The sequence below is a fragment of the Tachyglossus aculeatus genome, chromosome 1 (genome assembly GCF_015852505.1).
Source record: "Tachyglossus aculeatus isolate mTacAcu1 chromosome 1, mTacAcu1.pri, whole genome shotgun sequence".
Classification (NCBI taxonomy): Eukaryota; Metazoa; Chordata; class Mammalia; order Monotremata; family Tachyglossidae; genus Tachyglossus; species Tachyglossus aculeatus.
The window spans coordinates 15104397-15129417 of NC_052066.1; the positions used below are offsets into that span (position 1 = coordinate 15104397).

General features: G+C 43.0%; 1 protein-coding gene across 1 annotated transcript in view; it reads right to left on the minus strand.

Moving 5' to 3' along the window:
* CNTNAP5 (contactin associated protein family member 5) overlaps positions 1 to 25021 on the minus strand; it is a 919822-nt gene that overhangs the window by 156077 nt on the left and 738724 nt on the right. Inside the window, 3 exon segments of the mRNA XM_038741400.1 lie at positions 3578 to 3748; positions 3914 to 4041; positions 16170 to 16326. Of these exon segments, the coding sequence (XP_038597328.1) occupies positions 3578 to 3748; positions 3914 to 4041; positions 16170 to 16326 (456 nt within the window).

A 25021-nucleotide genomic window follows, 5' to 3' on the forward strand; every position in this document is an offset into this window, starting at 1 on the left:
CTCTCTCATTCCCCATTTTACAGATGAGGTAACAGAGGCCCAGAGAAATGAAATAACTTGCCCAAGGTCACACAGCAGACATGCAGCAGAGCGGGGATTAGAACCCATAACTCAATGGAAAGAACCCGGGCTTGGGAGTCAGAGGTCATGGGTTCAAATCCCGCCGCCGCCAAGTGTCAGCTGTGTGACCTTGGGCAAATCACTTAACTTCTCTGGGCCTCAGTTACCTTATCTGTAAAATGAGGATGAAGTCTGTGAGCCCCACATGGGGCAACCTGATTACCTTGTATCTACCCCAGCGCTTAGAACAGTGCTTTGCACATAGTAAGCGCTTAACAAATGCCATCATTATTATTATAACCTTCTGACTTTCAGGTCTGTCTCTACCCACTAAGCCACACCGCTTCTCTTAATGATGTTAATGTAAACCCCCAAATCAACTTTTCAAGCATCCATTCAAAAAAATTAAATCCAAAAAGAATGTAGGACTAGCCGCTCGGAAATAATTCCTGACACCGGGGTTGGGAAGCAGCACTGGAGTAGAAGTTAATCAGGTTGGACACAGTCCCTGTCCACATGAGGCTACGGTCTTAATCCTCATTTTACAGATGCAGTAACTGAGGCCCAGAGAAGTGAAGCGACTTGCCCAATGTCACACAGCAGACACGTGGAAGAGCTGGGATTAGAATTTATGACTCCTTAGCCCGTGGAGCCCACTGTTAGGTAGGGACCATCTCTATATGTTGCCAACTTGTACTTCCCAAGTGCTTAGTACAGTGCTCTGCACACAGTAAGCGCTCAATAAATACAATTGATTGATTGATTGATAGGCCATGATGCTTCTAATAAGGACCATCTCTATATGTTGCCGACTTGTACTTCCCAAGTGCTCAGTACAGTGCTCTGCACACAGTAAGCGCTCAATAAATACGATTGAATGAATAATACCTCCTTGATAAAAGTGACATCAATGAGCCAATGTTTTGAGTATTAGTGAGCCTGTCCTTTTGTGTATATTCCTGCTTTTCTGGTGCTGTGATCGAGGGCGGCTGAATGAATACTGTTTCTATTCTAAATAGTAATCATAATAATAATAATTGTGGTATCTGTTAAGTACTTACTATGTGCCAGGCACTGTACTGAGCGCCGGGGTGGATAACATGCAAATCGGTGGGACACAGTCCCTGTCCCATGTGGGGCTCGCAGACTTAACCTCATTTTACAGATGGAGTAACTGAGGCCCAGAGAAGTGAAGTGACTTGCCAAAGGTCACACAGGAGACAACTGGCGGAGCTGGGACTCGAACCCACGACCTTCTAACTCCCAGGCCCTTGCTCTACCCACTATGCAATTCTGTTTCACGCCTGGGCATGGATGGTCTGTTTCACTCCAGCTCAATTTGAGGGTTGAAGTTTCGTTCCCAAATACAGGTTTTAGTGCCTAGTGACACGGGGTTCTAATCACAGCTCTACCACTTACCTTGCTAGGTGACTCTGGGCAAGTCACTTAGCCGCTCTGGATGTCAGTCTTCGCACTTGTAAAATGGGAATATGATGCCATCCCCATTTTGCAGGTGAGGTAACTGAGGCACAGAGAGGTGAAGTGACTTGACCAGGGTCACCCAGCTGACAATTGGCGGAGCCGGGATTTGAACCCATGACTACTGACTCCAAAGCCCAGGCTCTTTCCACTGAGCCATGCTGCTTCTCTAAACCAGGTCAGAGATCCCTGGTGGCTGGAGGCTTAGTGCAGTGCCTGGCACATAGTAAGCGCTTAGCCCCCTCCTCCCCCTCCTCATCCCCCTGCCTTACCTCCTTCCCCTCCCCACAGCACCTGTATATATGTTTGTATATATTTATTACTCTATTTATTTTATTTGTACATATTTATTCTATTTATTTTATTTTGTTAATATGTTTTGTTTTGTCGTCTGTCTCCCCCTTCTAGACTGTGAGCCCACTGTTGGGTAGTGACTGTCTCTATATGTTGCCAACTTGTACTTCCCAAGCGCTTAGTACAGTGCTCTGCACACAGTAAGCGCGCAATAAAGACAATCGAATGAATGAAGGAATGCCCGTTCTCCCTCCCTCTTAGACTTTGAATCCAGTGTGTGACTTGAACTGTCTTTTATCTGATTATTTTATATTTACCACAGAGAGAAAGCCAATATTGAACATTTAATGAATGTGATTGGTCATAATATTAGTATTACTGTTGTAGTTATTGATATCACTATTGTTCTGATATCTTCCCCTCTACACTGTAAGCTCATTGTGGGCAGAGAATGTGTCTTTTATATTGTTTTATTTCACTCCCCCAAGAGATCAGTAATAATAATAATAATAATAATGATGGCATTTGTTAAGCGCTTACTATGTGCCAAGCACTGCTCTAAGTGTTGGGAGTATACAATGTAATCAGGTTGTCCCACATGGGGCTCACAATCTTAATCCCCATTTTCCAGATGAGGGAACTGAGGCACAGAGAAGTGAAGTGACTTGCCCAAAGTCACACAGCTGACAGTTCTCAGAGGCAGGATTAGAACCCATGACCTCTGACTCCCAAGCCTGTGCTCTGTCCTCTGAGCCTCGCTGTTTCTCTCGGTACTATGCTCTGCACACAGTAAGTGCTCCGCAAATATGATTGGTTGATTTATAGCACAATGGTTCATTAAAAATTGTAGTAGATGCCTAGGAAAATTAAAAATTTAATTCATGTTACCTGCTGGGGCACCTGTCTGGGACAGGCTATCTATGTTCCCGCCTCCAGCTTTGGGATTTTATGAAAAAATGATCTACGTCACTAATATGCTGTTTATAACATTAGGCAACTTGGTGATCTTGAGGGCAGAGGGTATAGAGTGTGTGCCTTCCCCTAGCCTCCTTTTCCTCTCTCTGTCTCAGCCTCTGGGAGACCGGGAAGCTCAAATCCCTTCCCTGGGAGTCAGAGAACCTGCTTCTAATTCCAGCTCCAACACTTAACCACTTGGGCAAGTCACTTAACTTCTCTGTGCCTCAGTATCCTCATCTGGAAAATGGGGGTAGCTATAACTCTTCTCCTTCTTACTTAGACTGTGACAATAACAATAATGATGATGGTATTTGTTAAGCACTTACTATGTGCAAAACACTGTTCTAAGCACTGGGGGGATACAAGGTGATCAGGTTGTCTCACGTAGGGCTCACAATCTTAATCCCCACTTTACAGATGAGGTAACTGAGGCACAGAGAAGTTAAATGACTTGCCCCAGTGGTGGAGCGGGATTAGAACCCATGACCTCTGACTCCCAAACCCGTGCTCTTTCCACTGAGCCACGCTGCTTCCCACTGTGATTTGCCATGCAGGTCAGGAACTGTGTTCAACCTGATTATCTTGCATCAACCTCAGCCTTTAGTTCGGTGTTTAGCGTATAGTAAGTACTTAAATACCACAATTATCATAATTATTATTGTAATTATTTTTATGATTATTATTCCAGTGTCACAAGCATAAGAGGTGCTGAATGAGGATTGTTTTTTCCTTCTGATTTCAGCTAGAGGGCCTGAATTTGGGGGAATTCATCATTACCACCACTTACTGCTTATCTCAAGTCGAATGAAGTCTTTAATTCCGAGGTTTTCCAAGAGGATGCCGGACAGGGCCGTTGTTTTGAAGAAGAAGGAAATATCAGCACTGAATTCCGCATGGAAGGTGGGGAAATGAAGATACGAGGCTTCTGTGTTGAAAGAGGCAGCATTCCAATAATGTCCTGTGAATAAGAACATCCTTAACTGTAATTAATTGACAGGGAAGGGATTGTTCACATGTTGGAAGAGCGTATGATGGGATGGCAACTGGGACACGGGAAAGGGGATGGAGAACAAGCATCCTGGATGTACGCCACTTGAACAAGAAAGCCACTCTCAGTACTCACTGTCTCCATAGCAACGCAGGGGACCAATTCTCCAAGCAGCTTCTGAGTTGGATCTATTCGTATCAGTGATAACTATCTGAGTGACAGGCAAATGGTCTTTGAAGGAAAGGAGGCCAGTATCATTTGCCCTGCAATACAGAAAACACAATACACATTTCTTTCATTTAATAATTTTTGAGGACTGCATGCACAAATAATTTGGGACATGTTGATGGAGATCTTTCGCTCCTAAGTTCTGTTCTCCCTTTGGTAAGTGCTTTATTTACAAATGGCATAAGAGGTATAATGATAGAAATTCAGTCCCATTTCCAGGAACAAAGAAATTACCCATCAAGACCTTACAATAAACAGTAATGAGGTAAAACATAGCACAGCCCCACAACCAAAACAAATGAAAAATGTCCTCTAAAAGATTAACTCTAAACTCCACTAGATTGTAAACTCCCTGTGGACAGGATCATGTTCACCCACTCTACTACACTGCATTCTCTGAAGCACTCAGTATAAGCTCTGCACACGGAACGTGTTCCGCAAATTCAATGGTTCGATTGATTTCTGTCAACATCCCAGAGGTGATTCTGAAATAATAATAATAATTATGGCATTTGGTAAGCACAATGAGCCAACCACTGTTCTAAGTGCTGGGCTCGATAGGAGGTAATCGTGTTGTCCCACATGGGACTCACATTCTTAATCCCCATTTTCCAGATGAGGTAACTGAGTCACAGAAACGTTAAGTGATTTGCCCAAGGTTTCACAGGAGACAAGTGGCAAAGATGGGATTAGAACCCACATCCTCTGACTCCCAAGCCCGGGCTCTTTCTACTAAGCCATTCTGCCTCGACTGGCAGTGGAAGCTTAGAGGATTAAGCACACCTTTTGATAGATCTTGATCTTATTTATCTTAAAAAATCTTAGAAGATTAAGCACACCTTTTGATAGATCTTGATCTTATTTATCTTAATAATAATAATAACGATGATGGCATTTATTAAGCGCTTACCATGTGCAAAGCACTGTTCTAAGCTCTGGGGAGGTTACAAGGTGATCAAGCTGTCCCACGGGGGGCTCACAGTCTTAATCCCCATTTTATAGAGGAGGTAACTGAGGCCCAGAGAAGTGAAGTGATTTGCCCAAAGTCACAGAGCTGACATCTGGCGGAGCCAGCATTTGAACCCACAACCTCTGACTCCAAAGCCCGGGCTCTTTCCATTGAGCCACGCTGCTTCACTAACCAACTACCCCTTGCCCACATCTTCCCACTGGACTGAAAATCCCTCCCCATCCACATTCACTCAATCGTATTTATTGAGTGCTTACTGTGTGCAGAGCACTGTACTAAGTGCTTGAATAATAATGATGGCATTTATTAAGTGTTTACTATGTGCCAAGCACTGTTCTAAGCTCTGGGGAGGTTACAAGCTGAGCAGGCTGTCCAACGGGGGGCTCACAGTCTTCATCCCCATTTTCCAGATGAGGTCACTAAGGCCCAGAGAAGTGAAGTGACTTGCCCAAAGTCACACAGCTGACAATTGGCGGAGCCAGAATTTGAACCCACAACCTCTGACTCCAAAGCCCGGGCTCTTTCCACTGAGCCACGATCCACATATGACAGACCACCACTCTTCCTGCTTTCAAAGCCTTATTAAAGTGATATCTCCTACAAGAAGCCTTCCGTGTGTGTGTGTGTGTGTGTGTGTGTGTGTGTGTGTATGTTGCCAACTTGTACTTCCCAAGCACTTAGTACAGTGCCCTGCAAACAGTAAGTGCTCAATAAATACGATTGATGATGATTTGAAGTTGAGGGTTAGGGAGCATTGTAAGGTCTCTCCTTGATGACCTCCAATCTGGCTTCTGTCCCCTTCAGTCCACAGAAACCATCCTCTCAAAGGTCACCAACGATCCTCTTGCCAGATCCAATGGCCTCTATGCCATCCTAATCCTCCTCAACCTCAGCTGCCTTAAATACTTTCGATCACCCCCTTCTCGGGGAAACATCTATCCTTGGCTCCACTGACAGTCTCCTCTCCTAATTCTCTTCCTATTTTTCTGGATGCTCAAACTCAACCTCTTTCCTAGGCTCCTCCTCTCCCTCCCACCTGCTCAATGTGGGGGTCCCTCAAAGTTCAGTGCTGGGTCCCCGGCTATTCCCCATCTACATCCTTCCCTTGAAGAATTCATTCACTTCCACGGCTTCAACTAATAATAATAATAATAATAATGGTATTTCTTAAGCACTTACTGTGTGCCAGGCACTGAACTAAACTACTGCCTCTAAGAGGATGAAACCAAAATCTACAGATCCAGCCCTTATCTCTCTCCCTCCCTCCTGGCTCATATCTCCTCCTGCCTTCAGGACATCTCCACCTGGATGTCCGCCCACCACCTAAAATTCAACATTTCTAAGACTGAGCTCCTTATCTTCCCTTCCAAACCCTGTCCGCTCCCTGATCTTCCCGTCACTGTGGACGGCACTACCATCCTTCCCATCTCACAAGCCCACAACCTTGGTGTCATCCTCAACTTCACTCTCTCATTCACCCCACACACCCAATCCATCACCAAAACCTGCGGTCTCACCTTCACAACATCGCAAAGATCTGCCCTTTCCTCTCCATCCAAACTGCTACCTTGTTGGTACAATTTCTCATTATTACTACATCAGCATCCTTTCTCATTTCCCAACCTCCTGTCTCTACCTGATTCAGTCTATATTTCACTCTGCTCCCGGGATTATTTTTCTAGAGAAATGCACTGGGCATGTCACCCCCCTCCTCAATAATCTCCAGTTGTTGCCTATCAACCTTCGCATGAAGCAAAAACTCCTCACTATTGGCTTCAAAGCTGTCCATCACCTCACCCCCTCCTACCTCACTTCCCATCTCTCCTTCTACAGCCCAGCCGGCATCCTCCACTCCTCTGCTGCTAACCTCCTCACTGTACCTCGTTCTCACCTGTCCTGCCATCAACCCCTGGCCCACATCCTACCTCTGGCCTGGAATGCCCTCTCTCCTTACATTTGGCAAACTAGCTCTCTTCCCCCCTTCAAAGCCCTACTGAAATCTCACCTCCTCCAGGAGGCCTTCCCAGACTGAGCCCCCCTTTTCCTCTGCTTCTCCTCCCCTCCCCATAACCCCTACTCTCTCCCTCTATTCTACCTCCTTCCCCTCCCCACAGAACTTGTGTATATTTGTAAATATTTATTTTTTTATTAATGACATGCATATATCTATAATTCCATTTATCTATGTTGATGCTATTGATGCCTGTCTACTTGTTTTGTCTTGTTTTCTGTCTCTCCTTTCTAGACTGTGAGCCCATTGTTGGGTGGGGATTGTCTCTGTTGCCAAATTGTACTTTCCAAGTGCTCAATAGGCACTCAATAAATATGATTGAATGAATGAATATATCTTTAAATTATATATTTAAAAATATTCATTTATATTAATCTCTGTCTCCCGTTTTAGCCTGTAAGCTTGCTGTGGGCAGGGAATGTGTCTGCTATTTCTGTTTTATTGTACTGTCCCAAGTCCTTAATACAGTAATAATAATAATAATAATGGCATTTATTAAGCACTTACTATGTGCAAAGAACTGTTCTTAGCGCTGGACTCTGCACATAGTAAGTGCTCAATAAATATGATTGATTGATACCGTGGGAGACATATATGAATATAAATTACAGATAGGGGAATTAGTAGGGTTTAATCAATCAACAAAAGGTACAACCCTTATACCCATTCTTCCCCTTACATAAACTGTAGACCCCCAAATAAATTACAGCTATCTACACAAGTACCTAAGAAATAATGGGGATTTAGGGTGGCAGAGAGCTGGGATAAGTGTTTACCAAATGTTTTAAAAGACTCTCTGCCTTCTGCTATATGTGTTTAGTACAGTATCCTACACACTGTAAGGGCTCAATGAATGTAATTTATTTATTGATCGCTATAAATGGTGTAGGGGCTTGGAGACCCAGCCTCAGTGGAGGCTGACCCCTTCTGTTTCAGGTTTCTTTATCAATAGAAAGTTAAATAACAACCCTGAGCTAGAAGTAACACAAGGCACCTATGCTAGAGAAGGAGAGGAATGCAGAAAAGATGAGATCGATAAAGGAAAAACAGGTAGGAAAGGTAGGATGTAAGGAAAATCAAAGGAGAAGGAAAAATGGGCAAGAAAATCAATATAGTAAGGCAATCATCAGCAGGTGGGAATGATGAAATGAGAAGGAAAAAGAAGGGTCTCTCCCCAGCCTGATTTTTGTATCTTATTGGCACAAAAATGATGGATGAGACTGAGATGAGAGAACTTACAGTTAGAAAAATAGATTGGAGGGAAAGTGGTGAGGATAATGCCACCTCTGCCCTCTTCCCCCTTTTAGACCGTGAGCCCACTGTTGGGTAGGGACTGTCTCTATATGTTGCCAATTTGTCCTTCCCAAGCGCTCAGTACAGTGCTCTGCACATAGTAAGCGCTCAGTAAATATGATTGATGATGATGATGATAGTCCAGAAGAACAGGTTCACTCTGGGGCAGTTGGTGAAACAAGTGAGTAGATGAGCAGGGGTGCAAAGATTTTTCCTTGCAGGCAATCAATCAATCAATATTTGTTGAGTGCTTACTATGTTCAGAGGACTGTACTAAGTGATTGGGAGAATATATGTTAGACATGATCCCTGCCCACATGGAGTTTACTGTCTAGAGGGGAAGATTAACATTAAAATGAATTATAAATTGATATAATAATAATACTAATAATACTAATAATAATTGTGGTATTTTTTAAGCACTTACTATGTGCCAGACACTGTACTAAGCACTGGGGTGGATACAAGGAAATTGGGTTGGACATAGTCCCTGTCCCACGTGGGGCTCACAGTCTTAATCCCCATTTTACAGGTGAGGATTACAAGTGGCTCTGCCACTTGTCTGCTGGGTGACCTTGGGCAAGTCCCTTCATTTCTCTGACCCTATTTGGGACAGGGACTGTGTCCAACCTGATTATCTTGTATCTACCGCTGTACGTAGAACAGTTCCTGGAACATAGTAAGTGCTTAACAAATACCATATTATTATTATTATTGTTATTATTATTATTACTATATTATAGAGGTGGTAGACACAGTCTGTGCTCACAAGGAACTCACACTATTTGTGGAGCCCACCCTGGAACTGACAACGCTAAACTCAGGAGTACAGATTTCCAGAACCATACTCATTCCACTACAACAGCCGCAGGCCTTGTCTTTCATGTAAACTCCTTGAGGGCAGGGATCATATTTACCCACTCTATCGTATTGTACTCTCCCAAGCACTTAGTTCAGTGTGATGTACAAAATAAGTGCTCAATAAATACCACTGATTGATATATCCTCATGGAAGATTTCATGCAGTCAAATGCTTTATTTTTGAATTGGGCTGGGGGTAACTTTTTTTTAAACAGATTTTTTTTTCATCCCACCAAATGTAAGTTTCAATTCAATCAAACTCAGGGCCTCCACATCTTGGCAGTATTTCTGAGCTAATGGGATTTGTCAGTTTTCTTCTGCCTTCTCAGAGTGTGAAATCATATACTACTGCCCACTTTCTCCCACTTCAAATCAGTCTGCTGGGCTAGTAGAACTTTTTCATAGGATTTGCAGGAGATGAGCTAGATTGTAGAAAGGTTATAACCTTCCTTGAACTCCTCCCCCAATCCATCTATTACTGTGTGCAGAGCACTGTACTAAACGCTCGGGAAGTATGAGTTGGCAACATATAGAGATGGTCCCTACCCAACAGTGGGCTCACAATCTAGAAGGGGGAGACAGACAACAAAACAAAACATGTGGACATATGGAAAGGTAGATTTGGGAATTCGGATTTGGAATCTGGGGAGATGGTAGTATATGCATCAGCATGATAATGATAATTGTGGCATTTGCTAAGTGTTTACTATGTGACAGGCACTATACTAAGCACTTGGGTACAAGATAATAAGGTCAGACATAACCCGTGTCCCACATAGGACTCACAGCATCCTCTTCATTTCCAAGAAGCACCCACGCTTCTGGAATCAGATAAGCAATCAAAAGACAATTAATCTGCCAATCAATCCACAGACCAGCAACCATGTCTGCTGTACTCTCCCAACCACTTAAAGCAGTGTTCTGCACCCAGTAAATACTCAATGAACACTATTGATTGATTGATATTTTTGTTGTACTGTGTGCGGGACACTGTATTAGCACTTGGGACAGCACAATAAATTAATTAGAAATGGTTACAACCATTGCAGTCTAACAGGGTTCAATCACAAGGCTCCAAAGTAGCTTCTCATTTGTGGATCCCAAGTTTTCCCTGAATTTCACGAATGCATTTCAGAGATGGTTTGTCCTGAAGGCTAAAAGATGGGAGCGTCAGGAGAAAAGAAACCCCCTCTTTGATGGTAATTTCAGCTTATACATGGGACCACTTTAGTGAACGCTGAGGGTCACTGAGCAAAGGATGGTTTTAGTAGATAAACTTTCTCCATAGTCTTCACACTCCCATCATCAATTGTATTTATTGAGCACTTACTGTGTGCAGAGCACTGTACTAAGTGCTTGGGAAGTACAAATTGGCAACATATAGAGACAGTCCCTACCCAACAGTGGGCTCCCAGACCTCATCTTCCTTGGAACCAAATATTTTGTGGATCTGGGACCTAATTTTTTGGGTTTTTTTGAACTGCCTCAAGTCCTAGTTTACCTACCTGTAACATAAGAGTTGTAAATTGCTCTCTCCCCAAATTCAGAGCATAAGAACATTTTGAGGAATGAAACAAATACCCAATTGCCAAGGGGCCATAAAAATGCACAGCTAATAATGGCAAAGTGATTCTTTAGAAGACATACACTGTTTTTAAAAAAATGCAAAATCGAATCAAAACCTAAATCGGCCCCCCTTCCCTTTCAAACATAAACTCGTGTCTCTCACATTTTCCTAAGACTGAGACAGCCCATTTAAAATGGGGGCGAAGTTTAATACTGACTTAATTATATGACACTATTTATTTCATTCTTCAATCTGTCAGTGGCATTTATTGAACATGCACTATGTGCAGAGCACTGTACTAAGCACTGGGAAGAGGGCAATACAATAAGTTTTGATGACATGATCCCTGCCCTCAAGGAGTCTAGGGTGGAAGACAGAGATGAAAATAAATTGCTGGTAGGGGAAGCAGGAGAGTATAAGCACATGATTACATAGGAAGACAAGGTGAGGTAGTGGAGAACACTGGACTAGATGCCAGAGGAGCTGGGTTCGAATCTAACTCCCCCCCCCCCCCCCACCGTCTGCTCTGTGATGTGGGCAAGTCACTGTAATTGTCTTTAACTCATTTTCCTCATTTTCAAAATGAGGATAGCAGTACCAACCTTATTAACTACCTCGCCGGGTTTTCTTGTGAGGGGAAAATATGAGACAGTAGTGAGAAGGCGTTCAGAGAATAAAAGCGCTATGCAAAAAACAAGATATTATTACCTATAGTTTCATGGAAAACTGGTTTTATTCCTAGGTAAAGAACATATTTCATTTTTCAAAAGATTAATAAAAAAAGTTACACATCATTTTAGAACTTTCCTGAAGGTTTGAAATAGCCTAACTGGTAATCTCATGGTAGTCAATTTCAATTTTTCCCAACAGATGGTGGGGTGGTACTGTCATCAAATATCATTTCTTCCCTTATGTTACCCTATTGGTGTGACTTCAGCTTTTATACTGATGAAAAATCTTGTGGATATAGAGACTGTGTCCCTAAATCATCATGCAAATCTTTCCTAATCTCTGCTCTTGGGAAATCAATGAATCATTTGAACTTCATAAACAGATGGATGAAAATTAATAAATTTTCTAACAAGCCAATGAAATGGTTTGCAGTTAGTCATAGGTGTATTATATTTGCCAGCAGAAAGAAGAGTAAACATCAGGTGATAATCCTGCAAACATCCTTAACCTTCCTCAGAAAATGCTTGGTTTTTGGTGAAAAAGAAGGCCCAGTGAGGAACCATTAAAAAAAATTCAAACATGGTAAGAGGAATTTAAATTCCACCAAAGAGGATCACAGTTTGACCTAGAGTCTCTTCTTTTTTTTTATTTTTTTCCTTGAATGAGCATTGTGAATCTGTGGAGTGACTCCTGGCAAGATTGAATCCTTTCCTGGATTCAATAATAAATAAACCTGAATAAACCCCGTCATTAAAATGGAAAAAAAAGCTTTCTCCCAGGTAGACCTCAGTGCACTTCAGCCACTCCAAACAGTGCTAAATGGAAGAAAAGAATGACAACTGGCCAAACGCTCATTTAGATTGAGATGTTCCTTAAACACAACATGTAGAGTGGGGTAGGACACTCAGATGGATGCTTTGTTCTGTGCCATCAAAATCTGAGTATTACCACACTCTTATCTCCAAATTCCTTGCTTTAGATTCTTTGCTCAACAGTTATTCACCTAATTGCTCCCAGATGAAGGTGGCCTACGCTGCACCTTTTTAACACTTGAAAAATCATTTTCTTTTGGACATAATTTACAGTAATCCTAATGGAACACGCAGGGAAGCTACAAGCACAAGCATTTGCGGAACTTAATTAATCCAATTATTCTGGTAGTTGCTTCGAGCCAGTAAATTGTAGCCTCATTTGACCTGGTTAAGCATGATATTCTGACAGCCCTTACACAGCAGAGAGATTTGAGGCTTAACTTATCTGCTGCTGTTAATTTGAGCACCAAACGGAAAGCCTAGTCTAAATTCATCAGAATCTCGTGAGATTACCGCATCGATTCCCTTCCACCGACAGATTCCTCTTTTCGAGAAAGGAAGCAAAATCACAAGACAGAAGGAACTGGCTTGGAATGAAAGAAAAGCAAATATTTTTCAATGTTGTTTTAATCTTTTCTAGAAATGGCTGAAGGTCTACATTTGTAGACTAAAGGGAAGGGATCTACCATTTTGGTCAGCATAAGGAGCAAAGACTGGAGCCGTCATGGTCCTTGCCTGGTGGGGGTGTTAGTAAGGAGAGAAACAAAGCTATAATTTTGTGATTTTATAATATTCTCCTACTCTGAAACTCTTGTCCCTACTCTCCCCACAATACTTGTGTACGTATTCTGGGACTCTGTTACTTTCCCTACCTGAAATGTATTTTGACAGCTTTCTCCCCCACTATCCCGCTCACAGGATCGTAACTGGAGAATTTCCAGTACTCTACCAGTCTCGGCTAAGAGGAGAGTCAACCATTCATTCATTCATTCATTCAATCATATTTATTGAGCACTTACTGTGTGCAGAGCACTGTACTAAGCGCTTGGGAAGTACAAGTTGGCAACATACAGAGACGGTCCCTACCCAACAGCGGGTTCACCGCTCCATTCCTAGCTTGGGCAGTGGCTAGCGAGTGGAAGACAATCTACTGCAAGTTAAATCTCCCCTGTGCTGGGCAGCAGCAGCATGGGAGAGAATTGAGGGCAGAGACTCAAGTTTACTGCATGGAAGGAGGCAATGGTAAACCACTTCCATATGTTTACCAAGGTAACTCTATGGAAACGAAACCGGAATAATTGCAGATCTAGAGGTGGGGTGCTCTGGGAGAGATGTGTCCGTGGTGTCGATATGGGTCGGAGATGGCTTGACAGCATAAGACAAGACTCCCCCACTAAAACAGTAAGCTCCTTGAGGTCACTGATGTGTCTGCTAATCTATTGTACCCTTCCTAGCACTTAGAACCACATTCCACACACAATAAGTGCTCTGCACACAGTAAGTGCTCAATAAATATGATTGAATGAATGAATGAATAAGTGCTCAGTAAAGACCAATAACTGATTGATTTTAAAGGTAGATATCACCTCTTCCATCTGCAGAGTGCCCCCCCCCCCACCAGATTGTAAGCTTGTTGTGGACAGGGAATGTGTCTTTTATATTGTTATATTGTACTATCCTAATTGCGCTCTGTACACAGCAAGCACTCAATAACAATAATAATAATGATGGCATTTGTTAAGCTCTTACTATGTGCAAAGCACTGTTCTAAGCTCTGGGGAGGATACAAGGTGATCAGGTTGTCCCACTTGGGGCTCACAGTCTTCATCCCCATTTTACGGATTAGGGAACCAAGGTTCAGAGAAGTTAAGTGACTTGCCCAAAGTCACACAGCTAATTGGTAGAGCTGTGATTTGAACCCATGACCGCTGACTCTCCTCTCAAGTGCTACTCCGGCCACCTGTGCTTCTGACCCCATTCCCTCTCATCTTATGAAATCTCTCGCTCCATCCCTTCTCCCCTCCTTAACTTCCATGTTCAACCGCTCACTCTCCACTGGTTCCTTCCCCTCTGCCTTCAAACATGCCCATGTCTCTCCCATCCTAAAAAAACCCTCGCTTGACCCCACCTCACCTTCTAGTTATCGTCCCATTTCCCTCCTACCATTCCTTTCCAAACTCCTTGAACGAGTTGTCTACACGCACTGCCTAGAATTCCTCAACAACAACTCTCTCCTCGACCCCCTCCAGTCTGGCTTCCATCCCCTTCATTCCACGGAAACTGCCCTCTCAAAGGTCACCAATGACCTCCTGCTTGCCAAATCCAACAGCTCATACTCTGTCCTAATCCTCCTCGACCTCTCAGCTGCCTTTGACACTGTGGCCCACCCCCTTCTCCTCAACACGCTATCTGACCTTGGCTTCACAGACTCCGTCCTCTCCTGGTTCTCCTCTTATCTCTCCGGTCGTTCTTTCTCAGTCTCTTTTGCAGGCTCCTCCTCCCCCTCCCATCCTCTTACTGTGGGGGTTCCCCAAGGTTCAGTGCTTGGTCCCCTTCTGTTCTCAATCTACACTCACTCCCTTGGTGACCTCATTCGCTCCCACGGCTTCAACTATCATCTCTACGCTGATGACACCCAGATCTACATCTCCGCCCCTGCTCTCTCCCCCTCCCTCCGGGCTCGCATCTCCTCGTGCCTTCAGGACATCTCCATCTGGATGTCCGCCCGCCACCTAAAGCTCAACATGTCGAAGACTGAGCTCCTTGTCTTCCCTCCCAAACCTTGTCCTCTCCCTGACTTTCCCATCTCTGTTGACGGCACTACCATCCTTCCCGTCTCACAAGCCCGCAACCTTGGTGTCATCCTCGACTCCGCTCTCTCATTCACCCCTCACATCCAAGCCGTCACCAAAACCTGCCGGTCTCAGCTCCGCAACATTGCCAAGATCCGCCCTTTCCTCTCCATCCAAACTGCTACCCTGCTCATTCAAGCTCTCATCCTATCCCGTCTGGATTACTGCATCAGCCTTCTCTCTGATCTCCCATCCTCGTGTCTCTCTCCACTTCAATCCATACTTCATGCTGCTGCCTGGATTATCTTTGTCCAGAAACGCTCTGGGCATATCACTCCCCTCCTCAAAAATCTCCAGTGGCTACCAATCAATCTGCGCATCAGGCAGAAACTCCTCACCCTGGGCTTCAAGGCTGTCCATCCCCTCGCCCCCTCCTACCTCACCTCCCTTCTCTCCTTCTACTGCCCAGCCCGCAACCTCCGCTCCTCTACCGCTAATCTCCTCACCGTACCTTGCTCTCGCCTGTCCCGCCGTCGACCCCCGGCCCACGTCATCCCCCGGGCCTGGAATGCCCTCCCTCTGCCCCTCCGCCAAGCTAGCTCTCTTCCTCCCTTCAAGGCCCTGCTGAGAGCTCACCTCCTCCAGGAGGCCTTCCCAGACTGAGCCCCTTCCTTCCTCTCCCCCTCGTCCCCCTCTCCATCCCCCCATCTTACCTCCTTCCCTTCCCCACAGCACCTGTATATATGTATATATGGTTGTACATATTTATTACTCTATTTATTTATTTATTTATTTATTTTACTTGTACATTTCTATCCTATTTATTTTATTTTGTTGGTATGTTTGGTTCTGTTCTCTGTCTCCTCCTTTTAGACTGTGAGCCCAATGTTGGGTAGGGACTGTCTCTATGTGTTGTCAATTTGTACTTCCCAAGCGCTTAGTACAGTGCTCTGCACATAGTAAGCGCTCAATAAATACGATTGATTGATTGATTGATTGACTGACTCCCAAGCCTGTGCTCGCTCCACTTAGCCACGCTACTTCTCTATACAATTAACTGACTGGCTGACAAAGCCAAGGAAAAGACACTCAATGAACAATTAACCCTATATTTTCCACTCTTTGGATGGCATTTTGACCATGGCAACAACAAAATATAAACAACCTATGAATAAGCCACTTTACCATTCTTCTTTATCGGCATCACAATTGCAGAAGTGTTGAATGTCCAGGCAACTTTCTTCCAATCCACATGCGCACTGCTGAACTCCGGGAAGAGATCCACCCCAATAAGGATGTCTCTCATTCGCTCGACCAACCCACCATGTGAATGGCGTTCCATCTGAAAGACAAGCACGGTTATAATAATGATAATAATAATAATAATGGCATTTGTTAAGTGCTTACTATGTGCCAAGCACTGTTTAAAGTGCTGGGCACTGTTCTAAGTGCTGGAAGAGAGACAGTAAGAGACACCGTGAGAGAAAAAGTGCTGTAAAACCTCCAACAGCCAACTTGGGGGTACATCAGCAAAACCAATAAAGACAGGAATGAAAGTCTTGGAATATGTGCGTTCTGGTAGAGGCAAATCTTCCCAATGCCTCAGTTCTATTACCTAATAATAATGATTATGGTATTTGTTAAGCCCTTACTATATGCCAGGCACTGTACTAAGTGCTGGGGTGGATACAGATATATCAGGTTGGACACAGTTCCTGTCCCACGTGGGGTTCACAGTCTCAATCCCCATTTTATGGATGAGATAACTGAGGCACAGAGAAGTTAAGTGACTTGCCCAAGGTCACCCAGCAAAGTGGAGGAGCAGGGATTAGAACTCATGACTTTCTGACTCTCTGGGCTGTGCTCTATCCCCTACCCATTCACTGAGCATTTACTGTATGTGGAGCACTGTACTAAAGACTTGGGAGTGTACGGTATAACACAGTTGGTAGACACATTCCCTTATGATAATAATAATAATAATAATAATAGTAATAATAATAATAGTAATAATAATGGTATTTGGTAAGTGCTTAGTATGTGCCAAGCACTGTTCTAAGCACTGGGGTAGCTACAAAACAATCAAGTTGTCCCACATGGGGCTCACCATTTTAATTCCCATTTTGCAGACCTGGTAACTGAGGAACAGAGAAATTAAGTGACTTGCCCAAAGTCACACAGCTGATAAGTGGCTGAGTTGGGATTAGTCTTCCAATCAATCAATCAATCAATCAATCATATTTATTGAGCGCTTACTGTGTGCAGAGTACTGTACTAAGCACTTGGGAAGTACAAGTTGGCAACAAATAGAGACAGTCCCTACCCAACAGTGGGCTCACAGTCTAGAAGGGGGAGACAGAGAACAAAACCAAACATACTAACAAAATAAATAGAATAGATATGTACAAGTAAGATAAATAAATAAATAGAGTAATAAATATGTACAAACATATATACATATAACATTGTATATATGTATTATATTGTATTATACAGGTGCTGTGGGGAAGGGAAGCAGGTAAGATGGGGGGATTGAGAGGGGGACGAGGGGGAGAGGAAGGAAGGGGCTCAGTCTGGGAAGGCCTCCTGGAGGAGGTGAGCTCTCAGTAGGGCCTTGAAGGGAGGAAGAGAGCTAGCTTGGCGGATGGGCAGAGGGAGGGCATTCCAGGCCCGGGGGATGACATGGGCCAGGGGTCGATGGCGGGACGGGCGAGAACAAGGCACGGTGAGGAGATTGGCGGCAGAGGAGCGGGGGGTGTGGGCTGGGCTGGAGAAGGAGAGAAGGGAGATGAGGTAGAAGGGGTGAGGTGTGAGCCCACTGTTGAGTAATGGCCGTCTCTATATGTTGCCAACTTGTACTTCCCAAGCACTTAGTACAGTGCTCGGCACACAGTAAGCACTCAATAAATACGATTGAATGAATGAATGAATTAGAACCCACAATCTCTGACTCCTAACCCCGTCACACTGCTTCTCGATGATAGCTGTTCTCCCTCTTCTTAGATTATGAGCCCCTTATGGGACAGGGACTGTCTGACTTGATTATTTTGTCTACCAGAGAGTTTAGTAGTATTTGGCAAATTGTAAAGTCTTCCTATTTCCTTTTCCTACATTTTGTGAAGTGCTAATTATGTATCAAGCACTGTACAAAGTGTTGAAAGTTTTTCAGTGTGGATACAGTCCTTGTCCTTTAATCAATCAATTAATCATATTTATTGAGCGCTTACTGTGTGCAGAGCACTGTACTAAGCGCTTTACAGTCCTCTAGGATGTAAACTCATTATGGGCAGGGAACACGACTGCTAATTCTCTTGTATTCTCCCAAGTGCTTAGAACAGTGCTCTGCACATAGTAAGTGCTCAATATATGCCACTGATTGATGGGATTCTCAGTCAAGTAGGAGGGAAAATAGATATCGAATCCCCATTTTCCATTTGAGGAAACTGAGGCACAGAGAACTCAAAACAGTCTTTTCAACCACAACCTACAGACCTTCAGCAATCCACAGAAGTACCAATTATGGAAAAAACCATAATTGTAATATAGAAGCTGAATCAGTCAGTCAGTCATATTTATGAGTGCTTACTGTGTGGAGAGCACTGCACTAAACAGTTGTGAGAGTACATTATAACAATAGAACAGACATATTCTCTACCACAACAAGCTTAAAGTCTAGAAGGGGAGACATACATTAATATAAATAAAGTTACAGATATGTACAGAAGTGCGATGGAAAGGTCTCTTGGAGGAGATGTGCCTTCATTAAGGCACTGAGCTTACACCTCATTCACCTCCTCCAAAAGATCCCAGAATAAAAGTATTTTAGTCCTACTATTGAGATAAAGACATTACAGATAGAAAAAAAATAAGAATTTAAATACTACTTGAAAAAACAAACTGTTGTGAGTGTATATAAATGCACCAAAAATATAGCAAAATGTTGGTTTTTGGTAGCGCTAGAGGTCGAATCCAGTATGGACAAAAAACATATCATTTCTTGTGAAATATTTATTCTAAAATAAAAGCAACCTCTTCTCTATCAGAAAATAATGGCATGCATTCATCAAAGTCAATCTCCATCTTACTGCTTGCTGGCCGGGATCTTAAATCAGAGCATATGTCTAAAAGTGTGATTAAAAGCTATTCAGTGACATTAAGAATTAACATTTTTATAATGTTTTCTCGATGTTCTTCATTCCTTGTCTATTTAATTGAACTAAACCAAAAAGAGAGGGGGGAAAGAAAAGATTAATGATAGTACCTTTCAGAAAAAATATGATGGAGGCCTCATCAATGGAGTCATTTAAAATGGGATTAGGGAAATGTCTACTCAAAAGCACTAAAGGGAATAATCTTATTTTTTCAAAAAGACTGACAAAACGATTAATTCTTATAATTATATTTGTATCATTTAAGTTTTGGGGAGAAGATAATAATAGCACTTTGCATTTTGATAGCATCTTTTATCCGAAGAGCGTTAATTAAAACTCACAGCAAGGTTAAATGACTTTATTCAAGGTCAAATGGAAATTCAATAGCAGAGTGGAACATGGAACTCAGGATCCTTGAAAGTCTCCTATTCACATTTCTCCTTTTTCATTTCAGAAGCTCTTATCTTCCCCAGGAGCCAAATTTGAGTTTTGCGAAGTTATAAAATCTAAGAGCTCATTGAGGAAAAGTGGGTTACTTAGCCGGCATTTTCTACGACTAATTATAATCAACCACATCAGTTCGGAATAGAAAAAACCCAAAATATTGCTTAAACTTGATTAGAAAAACTTTGAAAAATATAATCTCAAAATTGTACTGATAATCTTACTGCACCTATTCCAGCAAAGCTTCATTCAAGAAACTTACCTGATCAAATCCTAAAAGTGCATAACCATGATCCTTTAATTGCCATGAAGCAATTACAGTCTACCAATATATGTCCGGGGTGTTAGAATTTAGTTTAGAGATAAGGGAACATTAAATTCCTTCCACCAGTCTGGGTTGTCTTGCAAAGGCTATTTTGCAGGAAAAAAATGTTGTCAGCATTTGTGCCTAGAGAAGCCAAATGCAACCTCTGCACTGAGGATGCTAATGCAGGGTTTCTCAAAAAGGAGATTCAGTATGAGCTAGAGGGAACAGCAGGAGTCTTGGAATCAGAAACCCCTGGTTCTAATCCCAGGTCTACTGCTTGCCTGCATCGTGACCTTGGACAAGTCACTTAACTTCCCCGAACGTCAGTTTCCTCATCTGTAAAATGGGAATTCAATATCTGTTCTTCCTCTCCCTTGCAAATATGAGCCCTATGTGGGACAGGGACTGTGTCCAACTTGATAATCTTGTCTCTATCCAGTGTTCAGGGCAGTGCTAGGCACAGATTAAGTGCTTAACAAATACTATGATTACAATTATTATTATTATTAGAGTCTTATAGAGGTCTTGCAGCAGTAATGAGAGGAAGAATTCAGGGATGATGTGAAGGAGAAGGCAATCGGGGAAGGAAAAGAGGGAGAGGGAAGAGGGAAAGGAGAGGAAGGAAATGTGAAATGTTGGAGTGAGGGGAGAAACCGAGGAGGACAATAGACAAAATCAGTGGTACTCAATGGAGAGCCCCTCTCTGGGTCGCACGTGGAGAGTTTCCAGTACTCTACCAGTCTTGAGTTCAGGAGGGAGAGTCAAGCAGAGGCCTACCCATAAATTCCATTCCCAGCTTGGGCAGTGGTTAGCGACTGGAAGACAGTCTGCTACAAGTCAAAACTCCCCTGTGCTGGGAAGCAGCAGCATGGGAGAGAGTAGAGGGCGGAGACTCAAGTTGACTATGCGGAAGGAGGCAGTGGTTGGGTAGGGACTGTCTCTATATGTTCCCAATTTGTACTTCCCAAGCGCTTAGTACAGTGCTCTGCACATAGTAAGTGCTCAATAAATACGATTGATGATGATGATGGTAAACCTCTTCTGGATTTTTACCAAGAAAACTCTATGGATACACTTCCAGAATGATTGCAGATGAAGGTGGGGCGTTCTGGGAGAAGTGTGTCTATGGCGTCGCTATGGGTCGCAGGCACGTTGATGGCATAAGACAAGACAATGGAGACAGTTGGGACACCTTAGCTGGGTGGTGGTGGGCCCAAAGATAATAATAATATTAATAATAATAATAATAATAATAATAATAATAATAATAATAATGGTATTTGTTAAGCGCTTACTATGCGCAAAGTACTGTTCTAAGCACTTGGGAGGTTACAAGGTGATCAGGTTGTCCCATGGGGGGCTCACAGTCTTAATCCCTATTTTACAGATGAGGTAACTGAGGCACAGAGAAGTTAAGTGACGCGCCCAAAATCACACAGCTGACAGAGCCGGGATTTGAACCCATGACCTCTGACTCCAAAGCCCGGGCTCTTTCCACTGAGCCATGCTGCGGTTGAGAGGAACAGAGTTTAAATGTTGTGTGAGAGGAGAAAGAAGTGTGGAGGGAAGACGAGAAAAGAGAAGAGTTTGGGGAGAGGTGACTTTTTAAATTAGTATTTGTTATGCAGTTACTATGCATGAGGGACTCAAGTAGATACAAGACTGAGGTAGACTGGAGGGACTGGAGTAGCATGGCTCTGTGGAAAGAGCATGGGCTTTGGAGTCAGAGGTCATGGGTTCAAATCCCAGCTCTGCCCATTGTCAGCTGTTGTGTGACTTTGGACAAGTCACTTAACGTCTCTGGGCCTCAGTTACCTCATCTGTAAAGTGGGGATGAAGACTGTGAGCCCCACATGGGACAACCTGATCACCTTGTAACCTCCCCAGTGCTTAGAACAGTGCTTTGCACATAGTAAGCGCTTAATAAATGCATCATTATTATTATCATTATTAGCTAATCAGGTTGGACAGTCTATTTGCATTTATACTTGTACTATATATTTATATGTATACCATATATATGTATATATGTTTGTGCATATTTATTACTCTATTTATTTTACTTGTACATATTTATTCTATTTATTTTATTTTATTAATATGTTTTGTTTTGTTGTCTTTCTCCCCCTTCTAGACTGTGAGCCCGCTGTTGGGTAGGGACCATCTCCAGATGTTGCCATCTTGGACTTCCCAAGTGCTTAGTACAGTGCTCTGCACACAGTAAGTGCTCAATAAATACAGTTGAATGAATGAATGGGGCTCACAGTCTTAATCCACATTTTACAGTTAAGATACCTGAGGGCCCAAGAAGTGAAGTGACTTGCCTAAGGTCACACAGCAGACAAGTGGTGGAACTAGGATTAGAACCCTGGTACTTGGACTTCGAGACCCATGCTCTTTCCACTAGACCCACATAAGTTAGTCCTACCATTTTTATATCCCATAGTGGGCCAATTACTTTAGCTAATAAGATCAGTGTTCTGATCAGTCAATCTATCAATCGATGGTATTCACTGAGCATTTACTATATGCAGAGCACTTATTAAGCATCTGAGAGTGTACCATAAATGGAATTGGAAGACACGATTCCTACTCTTAAAGAGCTTAGAGGATAGTGGAGGAGCTTACAATCTAGTTCATGGAAAGTTTGAAACTTTGAGCAGCAAAAGGCACCACTCTAGATAGATTGGCTCCACTGAAATAAACTATAGACAGTCAGGGCTGTTGTCTTGTTTGCTTAGACTCAGGGCTTTTTTACTCACAATGCTGACGTTAGACTGGAAGAAGACAATCAGCATTCGTATCCAGGAGGTTTTGCAACTTGCACCCAACCTCATTAAGGGAGGCCGGCCATTTTTGTCAACTTTAAAGCTATCAAAGTGGTGGTAATTTGCAGAAAGCGCTCCAAAGATATTAAGAATGAAACGTATTCTGGGATGTTTTCATAGATTTGTCACTCTATAAAATCTGTTTAGCTACATTCACCTTGAAAATTCTCCCCAATTTGATGGCTCTGGAGAGCCGAGGTTTCCACACCATATCTACATGAGTGTCCCACTGGCACCTCAAACTCAACACCATCATAATTATAATAATATTAATCTGATATTTGCTAAGAGCTTACTATATGCAAAATACTGTACTAAGTGCTGGTGTAGTTATAAGGTAATCAGTTTGGACACAGTCCCCATCCTACTTGGGGCTCATGATGTAATTAGGAAGGAAAACAGATACTGAATTAGAGAGAAGAAAACTGAGGTATAGAGAAGTGAAATGACTTGCTCCATATCCCAGAAGAGGCAGGGGCAGAACTGGTGTTAGAATCCAGGCCCCCTGTCTCCTAGGCCCTGGCTCTTTCCACGAGGTCACAGTCGAAATGTTCATGTTTAAAACTGAACTAAATGTCATCTTCTCTCCCAAATCCTCTCCTTCTCCTAACTTTTCCATCCCTGCTGTTCCCATCCCACCACTGTCCTCCCTGTCCTTCAACATTTCTAGTATCAACCCCTCCCTTTCCACCTAAACCACCCCCCAGGCAACCCCCCGTGATCCAGGCCATATCTTGCCTTGACCACTATCATCATCATCATCATCATCAATCGTATTTATTGAGCACTTACTGTGTGCAGATCACTGTACTAAGCGCTTGGGAAGTACAAGTTGGCAACATATAGAGACAGTCCCTACCCAACAGTGGGCTCACAGTCTAAAAGGGGGAAGCCTGATCTCCCAGCCTCCAGTCTCTCTCCTCTCCAGTCCGTATTTCATACTGCCGCCCATATCATTTTCCTAAAATGTCATTCTGCACATCTCATCACTCTCCATTATTCTCCCATAGTTGTCCATTCCTCTCTGTACCAAAGATAAACTCCCGACCATTGACTCCAAGGTACTAAATCAACTCTCCCCCATCTGCTTCTCCTCATTCTTCTAATACACCATACGTTGCCGGCTGCATTCCTCTCAAACCAATAATCTTTGGGTTTGTCATCCTCATCTTTTCTACCATTCACTGACCTCTTGATCGTGTCCTCTCGTCAGCCTGGAACTCCTTCACACTTCATATTTCCATCTCCCCATCTTCAAAGCCTTTCTGAAATCACTTCTCCCATAGACCTTCCCCAATTAATTTATAATCCTGGGCACTGAATTTTGCTCCAGCTGCCTGTGAAATCTAAGCACTTAAGTATTCGCAACTCCCCAGAGCTCTTATATACATTTTATATTCTACTACTTCCTCTCTATAATTTATTTTATTGTCTGTCCCCCCTGATAGATTGTTAAGATCCTTGAAGGCACGGATCATGTCTACTATGAGAAGCAGCATGGCTCAATGGAAAGAGCCCAGGCTTTGGAATCAGAGGTCATGGGTTCAAATCTCAGCTCCTCCAATTGTCAGCTGTGTGACTTTGGGCAAGTCACTTCACTTCTCTGTGCCTCAGTTACCTCATCTGTAAAATGGGGATTAAGACTGTGAGCCCCCCGTGGGACAACCTGATCACCTTGCAACCTCTCCAGTGCTTAGAACAGTGCTTTGCACATAGTAAGCATTTAATGAATGTCATTATTATTATTATTATTATTATTTATGATCTTCAACGTAAAGATACCTGACCCTGACCAGCTGAAAACTGGAAAACTGGGTATAGGCAAATCACAGATAGCGATTAAGCATGTAGTAAGTGCTTAATAAATGTCATTATTATTACTAACCTACTGTACTCTGCCAAGCACTTGATACAGTGCTCTGCAGCAAGTGCTCACTAATACTATTTTTTGATAGTAGACTGTGAGCCCACTGTTGGGTAGGGACTGTTTCTATATGTTGCCAACTTGTACTTCCCAAGCGCTTAGTACAGTGCTCTGCACATAGTAAGTGCTCAATAAATACGATTGATTGATTGATTCCTCTTCTCCCTCTCTTTTAGATTTTGAGTACCTTGTGGTACAGGAACTGAGTCTGATCTTATGGGCAGTCAATGGATCATTCCTTTGTTTCGCTCTTTCCAAGTACTTAGTATGGTGTGCTGCAACAAATCAGCTCTGAAAAAATGCTGCTACTACCACTACTCCTATTACTATTTATTTTCCAGCTCCACCCCTATATTGAATTTTAGAAACTTCAGTATTGATTC